Source organism: Phocoena phocoena, chromosome 8, assembly GCF_963924675.1.
Source record: "Phocoena phocoena chromosome 8, mPhoPho1.1, whole genome shotgun sequence".
In the NCBI taxonomy this organism is placed as follows: domain Eukaryota; kingdom Metazoa; phylum Chordata; class Mammalia; order Artiodactyla; family Phocoenidae; genus Phocoena; species Phocoena phocoena.
The window spans coordinates 14,116,532-14,125,102 of NC_089226.1; the positions used below are offsets into that span (position 1 = coordinate 14,116,532).

General features: G+C 51.4%; 1 protein-coding gene across 2 annotated transcripts; it reads right to left on the reverse strand.

Annotated features, from left to right (window-relative positions):
* Window positions 1-607: 607 nt before the first annotated feature.
* On the reverse strand, window positions 608-5,982 carry HINFP (histone H4 transcription factor). 2 transcript variants are annotated; one of them, XM_065881748.1, is made up of 9 exons: window positions 5,798-5,982; window positions 4,090-4,319; window positions 3,688-3,799; window positions 3,356-3,508; window positions 2,747-2,824; window positions 2,540-2,660; window positions 2,315-2,453; window positions 2,093-2,217; window positions 608-1,570 (listed from the first exon to the last, which is right to left on the reverse strand). In XM_065881748.1, exons 1-9 carry the CDS (start codon window positions 5,976-5,978, stop codon window positions 1,153-1,155), a joined length of 1,557 nt encoding a protein of 518 aa, XP_065737820.1. In that variant the 5' UTR covers window positions 5,979-5,982; the 3' UTR covers window positions 608-1,152. The 2 variants fall into 2 exon arrangements, with proteins under 2 accessions (XP_065737820.1, XP_065737821.1); XM_065881749.1 differs by having other exon boundaries at window positions 1,556-1,714; window positions 2,089-2,217; window positions 5,798-5,978.
* Window positions 5,983-8,571: the final 2,589 nt, after the last annotated feature.

Here is an 8,571-nt window from a genome sequence, read left to right on the forward strand (position 1 = left end):
CCTAAGAATGACACAGAGCACTAAGATGTGACTGGACAGGCCTAAAAAAATGGTTCTTGTTTAGGAGGGTTCCAACCCCTTTGAGGATCTACTGAAAAAACAGACCCTTTTCCTCAGGAAAATGCACATTCAGACACACAACCTTCTAACTTGGCTCCTGAACCCCCAGTACCTGCTATTCCCTAGGGCTTCCACATCCACCCTCCGCCCTAAGCCTCCTTCTTAGTCCCACAGCTCCACAGGTAAAGAACCCCCAACCCAGAGGCGCTGGCTTCTAACCAGCACTCAGAGCGTGGGGCCAGCCTGGGTGCTCTGGCTTCCTGGCAAGCCCCACTCGTCCGTCCTAGAGTGTTCTACTGCCCACTCCTGGCCTATGCCTGGGACCTCTATAGAGATGGTAGATGTTCCAAGAAGAAATGGAGGAGTTTCACCAAAGGTGGGGTGCGGGGGAGGGGCAGGGAACAAGAGGACAGTTCAAAACAAAACAAACCCCAGTCACTAAAAGGGGTTTATTCAGCTCCTAATTATTCAGCTCCTCTTCTGGGCAGCTGTATCTCCTCATTATCTAGTTAATACCACCAAACATAAGGAAGAAGAAGTGAGTAATGGCCCAAGCGTTTCTTTTATTACCAAAAACAATTGTTACGCACATACTCAGTGCCTCCAATCCCATCCCTGAGGATGACCATGAAAGTCCTTGGGGTTTGTAGGAGGAACCATTTAGAGGGAAATGCCTTGGCTGGTTGTGAGGAAAGGGCCCTTGCAGGGATCAGTTACATGTCATCCCTGGGCCTAAGGACCCCTAAAGACAGGAATGGATGTGAGTTGACTATGGATTTTAATCACTCTTCTAGCACGTCTGGGGGTTAGGGTTAAGCCTGACACTAGCCCCCTCTACAAGAACACACACAACCAGGGTGCCCCCCCAAAGAATCCAAACTCCTCAGGATCCCCACAGAATGTGGTCTGGCACAAAAGGGAAGTCCCTCAGTCTGCCGAATGATGCAAGCCGGGTCCAGAGAGGACCGCACCGCTCTCAGCACCACTCCTAAAGGCATCCATTGGCAAGGGCTGCCCACTAGGGGCACTGCCGCCAGCCCGGCTCAAACCCCAGCTGGGGTCTGGGGTAGCAACGGTCAGGGTCTGCAGCCTTCACACCATCTGGACTTGTGGCTCCTCAGCTACTCCCTGAAGCTCTTCCATGACGCCCCCGGAGCAGGGCTCAGAGGCTGGAGGTGGCTCTCCCGGGGCTTCAGACAGCACATAGTAGACAATCTCTCGCTCACCTTGGGCGCTGGTCTGATTCACCACGTGGATGACAGAGCTAGAAGTGTCCTGAGAGGCCGAGAGGGCTGTCCCCTCACCACCCCCACCTTCCTCTTCAGCCTCTTCCTGGGGTCCTGGCCCCCCTGGTACTGTTTCTAGAATGATGCCCTGCAGGCTGCTCTCATTCAGTGATGCTCCCAGGCCCGATCCCTCTGGTGGCTGCCGCAGCAGTTGCTGTGTCAGCTCCACACTCTCATAGCGAACCAGCTGCAGCCGCATGTAGCCGTCTTCATGCTCCTTGTACCTGGTGAAGGAGGAGCACAGAGGGCAGCAAACAAGGGCAGGGGGAGGCAGAAGTGGCCTGGAGATTGGCGAGGTAAGGGACAAATATGAGGGAAAGAAGCAGCTCTGGGATTCTAAGTGATGGAGGTAAAAGACAAAAAAGGTCCTTATTGGAATATTTAGAAGAAAAGGCAAGAAGGATCATTACTCAAAAAGGAAAGGGAGGGGAGGGAAGGGGAGAGGGAGGAATTATCTGTACTGGACAGTAGTGTTGTCAGCGGATTTATGAGCAGGCCATGGAGCTACAGATTAGGACCCTTGGGCTCACACTCTGGTTCTGGCTACAGGGCTTTTGGCACCATCTACTGTTTCTGGCATCGTGCCTTGGATTCAAAAATCAGAAAAATAATCTTTGCCCCACCACTATTCTCGAGGTTCCTTGAACCTAAATGGAGATGGTGGACATCAAAGCACCATCAAATTCAAGGTCTCTAAATTGTTGAAAGGTATGAAGAAAAAGTGTGGGAATCTGGGAGGAGCGTACCGAAAACGGGGGTGCCCTGAGGGCCACTTGAACTGGTGTTTCTTGCGAAGGTGCACGGTGAGGTTGTTGCCCCTCGTGAAGCATTTGTCACACACGTGGCATCTGTATCTCGGCTCTGAGTCTCCCTGGGGGGGAGGGGAGGGAGAGTGAGGCTAGATTCTCCCCGAACCCCGGGCTCCCCGACACTTCTGCTGGCCCTTCCCCACCATCAGCCCCACTCACTTCATGCACTTTTCGGTAATGGGACTTGATAGAGCAGAGCGACCGGGCACTGAAGGTGCAGTTCTCGAAATCACACCTGTAGGCTGGCTCCTTGCTATGGGTATCCAGGTGCTTCCGGAGGTCGATCAGATTCTTGCAGCTGCCGAGAGAGGTCAGGAGGGGTCAGAGGGCATGGGGGACCCTGAAACACAAGTTTTCTGATGTCCAGTCCCTGTTTCCCTTTACCTGTAGTCACAATAGTCACATTTAAAGGGCCGGTCCTCGCTGTGGCGAAAGCGCATGTGGTTTCGGAGGGAGGATGGCAGTGGGCAGGTCATGTCGCACAGAGGGCACTTGTAGTGGTTCACTGAGGAGCAGAGAGGAGGCTGTGATCCGAGGGCTAGTGGAAGCTTGGAGGGTGGGCCAGGACGAAAGGCGTGGCCAGCTACTCACCATGGTTACGCATGTGGTCCCGCAGCAGCCGCTCTGTGGCAAATCTCTTGGAACAGTGAGAGCACTGGAAGTGTTGCTCTGTGGTGGGGCGGGCAGAAGAGAGGGTGGGTTGTGAGGGATGGTGGAGAGGCACAGAGAGGAGAGCAAGCTGGGAGAGGGGAACCATCCCAGGCAGAAGGGAACCACCAGAGGAGAGGAGGAGCGGGGAGCTTAGGGAACTATGGACGGACATAGTATCACAGAAAGAGCATGGGACTTGGAGTTGAGAAGCTGAATTAGAATTCCGGCTTGACCACTTACTAGCTGTGTGATCTCAGGTAAGCGATTTAACCTCTCTGAGCCTCAGTTTCCTCATCTGCCAAAAGCGTGGACAAGAGGCCTACCTCATGGGGCTGCTGCTAGGATTCACTGAGATAAGAGCTGTGGCACACAGTAAGCATGGAATAACAACGTCTAATGAGTCTCTATCAGCAGAGACTGTGGTAGGTGACTGAGCCCTTAAGGTAGACGCAGCCAACTTGCAGATACCTTCAGGGGTCCCCTCTCCTGGGAATGTGCCCCCAACCTCCACTCCAAGCCTGCACCCATGCCCCTGCTCCGACCGCTTACGATCCAACGAGGTCTGGCGACGGATGTGATCTAAGAACTTGGTGTTGTTGGCAAACATGCCCCCGCAGGTGGGGCAGGCCACCACCTTCTCCTGGGTATGGCTACGGAGGTGCTCTCGAAGCTTAAAGCGGTCCTTGAAGGTGCACGTACAGCCTGGGAAGGAAGGTCCGGTCAGGTCCAGCTACAAACCCTCAGAGGAGGCTCTGGTACCCCCACGTCTCTCCAGTCAGCAGCCAACCTTGCCCTGCAGGACTGGTCCCACCCCTAGCTGCCCTGGCCCCTTAGCAACCCCAAGGTTTCTTCAGAGGTCAGAAATTACGGAGCGGCCCTACCTTTCCAGCCACACAGCACCACGTGGTTGTCCTTGCCGACTGCCTGGTACTCACAGCACAGGCTGTGCGCTTCCACATGCCGATAGAACCACTCGGGATTGTCGAAGGAGCTCTGTGCCAGGAGCAACTTGGGGTAAGGACTGAGGGTGGGTGGAGGGACTCTTACCCCTAGGTGTCCAAAGGGGGCTTCTCGGCTCTCTCCCAAATTAACTTGGTGGGGATAGGAAAGTTTGAGCAAGGGGGCTACCCAGAAATGTAGGAGGGCTACTAGCGGGAACCTCAGGAATACAGGGCATCCCTGAAAGCCCACGAGCCACAACTCCTCCTCCTGAAAGGGTCAAGGCATCTTTAGTTGAAATCCCCAACTTCCCTCCAGCCGTATTACTGGCTCTGCCTGCTGACCTCACAGTGTTCCCACAGACACAGGAAGTGGTCAGGGATGTCAGGGATGAGGTTGCGGCTCTGGAAGTCCAGGACGCAGGGGCTGAGGTCGGCCTGGCTCTGCAGGGCCTGCAGCCCGCACTGTTTCAGCTTGGTGTGGTAGCAGTGGAAGTAGACATGGCGCACAAGATCCGCAGAACTGTCCAGAGAACAAAAGCCGCACTCCTGCCACAAGCAGGAGAATTCTTCCTCTGCAAAAAGGGGTTTAGAAGGAAGAGTCTGATACTTTCCAGAGCTCTCCGTCCACTTAGCAGCAAGGGAGGATGCCAGACTGACCTGGTATGCCAGGAATTCACTCAGCAAATACTAGTATTTAATGACCACTAACTGTGTGCCAGGCACCAGGGATACAACGACGAGTAAAAAAGAGTCCCAGTCTTTGTCCTCGTACAGCTTTCAGGCAGGGAGAAAAAAACATCAAATAATCACATGTATAAATATTAGACTGCAACCAGGTGGAGGGGAAGTGCGGTCTAGGTAGGGGAACAGTGTGTGCATGTCCCAGTGCCAGTGACTCAGAGACAGCACGTGTGGCTGGCATTTGCTACAGTGGCTCCGAGTTTCTGCTGTTCCCAAGAACCTGAGACACCTCCCACTCCTGCCTGTCAAACCGGAAGTCCTTATGCTGCCCAAGATCGGCCTTCCCTAGGATGGACTATTCCCTAGCACTATTCAGTTCCACTTCCTGTCTCTCTAGCATCTGTCTAAGCACCAAATTTCCACTGCTTTACAAGGGTTTACTTGTTTTGAAAAGTAGATGCTTTTAAAAATATAATAATCCCCTAATTTCTCTTCTGTATAAATATTACTTGACTTTTGAAGCTATGAGTTATAGTTCGCAGTCACTAGACTCAAAACAGAATTTGAGGTGGGGGAAGGAGAGGTGTCTCTATACCTTCTGTAGAACAGAGTTTTTCAAACTGTGTTGTGACCCATTAGTGGGTAGTGAAATCAGTTTAGGGGATTGCAAATCACACTTTTTTTTTAATGAAAGAGAATAAGATGGAATAACTCAGAGGGAATTTAATAAAGGAAAGTATTGTTTTTAGTATTTTTTAACTTTTGTGTACAGGGTTGTGATATAAGTAAGATGTATTCCTAACTGGTGGTCACAGTAAAAAAAAAAAAAAAAAAAAAAATTGAAAGACACTACCAGAGAGTGAAAAAAGCAGCTTGCCAACAGCTTGTACAATATGATCCTTTTCAAAAAAATAAAATCATATCTAACTTATGTATACACATGCAGAGAGATGCGGTACGCGGGCCTCTCACTGTCGTGGCCTCTCCCGTTGCGGAGCACAGGCTCCGGACGCACAGGCCCAGTGGCCATGGCTCACGGGCCCAGCCGCTCCACGGCATGTGGGATCTTCCCAGACCGGGGCACGAACCCGTGTCCCCTGCATCGGCAGGCGGACTCCCAACCACTGCGCCACCAGCGGAGCCCAGTAATTGACTTTTGATGGCAGGATGGCAGGTTCATTCCATATATCCTTGTTGAATGAGTTTTCTATAATGAGTCTACAGTGCTTTTATAAACAAACCAAAAAAAAAGCACAATTAGGAAAATAAACCACCACTCTTGCCGGCTGCCTTCCCCCTGTGCAGCAAGGAAAATCAGCTTTTCCACCATCCCTCGAGCGCTCTCCCCTGCTGTGTCCTGCTTCCTTACCCAGCGGGTCCTCCTCCTCCTCCTCCTCCTCCTCCTCCCCGGAGCCCTGCAGGTGCTGCTGCAGGTGCTGGGTGACGTGCTCGCAGAACTCCTCCATGGCTGAGCACACAAAGGAGCAGGACCCCCACTCACACTGCAGCCCCAGGTTCTCCTTTCGAGGGACTTTCCCAGGGGGCGGCATGGCCTTCACCCTAGAGAGGGGGAGGAAGAAATCAGCAGCTGCCAGGATTCCACCCAAGTGCTGTTGGGCATAAACAGCTGGGCGGGCAGCCGGCCTAGACCCAGCAGACATTTTCCAGTGGCCCGTGACAAACTCCATGCTTTTTCAATAAGGACAGAGTAGCAGTTCCTTACACCCCTGGAAGCTGTCTGCTGCTCTTGGGAAAGGAGAATACAAACTAACATTACTGAGCATGTACCAGGCTCTAAGCTGAGAGCTTCAACAGACATTTTTTCAAGGAGCTTCAGAGCAACCCGCCAAGAAGGAATTAATTACTCCTACAGCAAGCAGAACAATGCTCAGGTTCAAAAAGAAGGCTTTGGGGAATGACCCAGGGTTCAAATCCACACGCCTCTGTCCACCACCTACTTAGCTGTGCGACCCTGGCCAAGTAACTTAACCCTCTACTCCTGAACATCCTCATTTCAGAATGGAGTAACAAGCCCTTTTGCTTTTTTTTTTTTTTAATTTATTTTATTTATTTATTTTTGTCTGCGTTGGGTCTTCGTTGCTGCACGCGGGCTTTCTCTAGTTGCGGCAAGCAGGGGCTACTCTTTGTTGCGGTGCGTGGGCCTCTCATTGCAGTGGCTTCTCTCATTGTGGAGCACGGGCTCTAGGCGCGTGGGCTTCAGTAGTTGTGGCTCACGGGCTCTAGAACACAGGCTCAGTAGTTGTGGCACACGAGCTTAGCTGCTCCGCGGCATGTGGGATCTTCCTGGACCAGGGATCGAACCCATATCCCCTGCATTGGCAGGCGGATTCTCAACCACCTGCGCCACCAGGGAAGCCCCCTTTTGCTTTTAATTTCACACTTACTATACGCCAAGCACCTACTAAGCACTTTATTTGCCTTGTGTCATTTAATTACCAACACCACCCTATGAGGTAAGCACTATTTTTAACTTCATTTGTAGATAAGGGCCTAAGGCTTGGAGAGGTTAACTGGTTTGACCAAGATCACACACTAGTGTGGTCGGGTCAGGTGAGGCTGACTCCAAAGTCCACATTCTTTCCTATGCACACAGATGACCTCAGATGCTCCTTATTTCTTACTGTATCGTAAGTCCCCCGCCAGACTTACAAAGTGCCGTACAAACTCCCTTTGCCTAACCTATCCAGTGCTTTACTCCACCATGGCCCTGACATCCTCTGAACGACAGTGCAGATCCCATTTCACGTAAGAGGCGGTTATCTGTCCAGTTTATACTGGGTGTACACAGTGCTAGGCACACTTAGGCATGTCATAAATATTTGCTGAAGAAAGCTGAATAAAAAAACTAAAGGTTCTCAAACTTTAATACGCACACAAATGCAGAGGTTTCCAGCCCCTCCCCTAAAGGTTTGGATTCGGGAAGGCTGGGTTAGGCCTAGAAATATGCTCTCTTAACTCAGCACTCCAGTTCTGGTGGGGCTTCCAGGAACAGAGTTTGAGGAACAATAAAAGAACAGTTTCCCTCGTTAAAACAAAACACAGGGACTTCTCTGGTGGCGCAGTGGTTAAGAATCCGCCTGCCAATGCAGAGGACATGGGATGGAGCCCTGATCTGGGAAGATCCCACATGCTGCAGAGCAACTAAGCCCCTGCACCACAACTACTGAGCCTGCGCTCTAGAGCCCCTGAGCCACAACTACTGAGCCCACGCGCTGCAACTACTGAAGCCCGCATGCTCTAGGGCCTGTGCTCTGCAACAAGAGAAGCCACCGCAATGAGAAGCCAGCGCACCACAAAGAAAAGTGTCCCCCCCGCTCGCCGCAACTAAGAGAAAGCCCGTGAGCAGCAACGAAGACCCAACGCAGCCAAAAATAAAAAAAAATTTAAAAAAACAAAAAAAACCCACAGAATGACAGATGATACTGCAAGCAAAATCTCTGGGGGAAGAAAAGACACTAAGAGGCCCTGACTCTGTCCCCTGAGTGTCACCTCTTCCTGAGGATTCTCACTGATTCTTGCTGTCCCCACTGTGGTAACCTGAGAGGAAGCGGGGGCATTGCTCCCGCTGGCCTTCCAGATACAGGTGGGAACTCTGAAAAAGAACTTTACTACATACTAAGGAAAAAAACCCAGAAAACACAAAATGCACAACATCTTTCACAGCTACAACTGTAAGAAGCTACTATATCTAACTGCTTACCAAAGAAACCCCTTTTAAATCCACAGCCTTTGCCTCTCCTCTGAGAAGAAGACAGCTACCTTTGACACTCTGGGGTGTGAGTACTTGGGGTTGCTGAACTCTTGGTAGACTAACAGTGAAGCCCTATTAGGAGAAAATGTGGACTACTTTTACAATTTGGGGGTAGAAGAAGTAGGGAAAGCCTTCCTAGGTCAGACATAGCAGTCCAAACCTCCTATACTACCTTCAGGATCAAGTCCACTTAGCACAGCATGCAAGGCTCTTCTCCAACTGGCCACAACTTACTTCTCCAGGAGCTGGGTAAGGGAACTAACACATGAGGGCCTACCACGTGTCAGCCCTGTGCTGAGTCCTCTTCCAAACTTCACTTCTTTTGGTGTAAGAGTGCCCTGATTCTAATCCAAAGGTCGTGTCCTTCCTCC

Excerpts from the sequence above, each read along its gene's own strand:
- HINFP (XM_065881748.1), bottom strand. The coding sequence starts at position 5,978 with ATGCCGCCCCCTGGGAAAGTCCCTCGAAAGGAGAACCTGGGGCTGCAG. Across the intron at positions 3,800-4,089 it reads GTCTGTGGGAACACTGTGAG|AGCTCCTTCGACAATCCCGA; the intron begins GTCAGCAGGCAG and ends CTCCTGGCACAG. Across the intron at positions 3,509-3,687 it reads GGTGCTGTGTGGCTGGAAAG|GCTGTACGTGCACCTTCAAG; the intron begins GTAGGGCCGCTC and ends CTTCCTTCCCAG.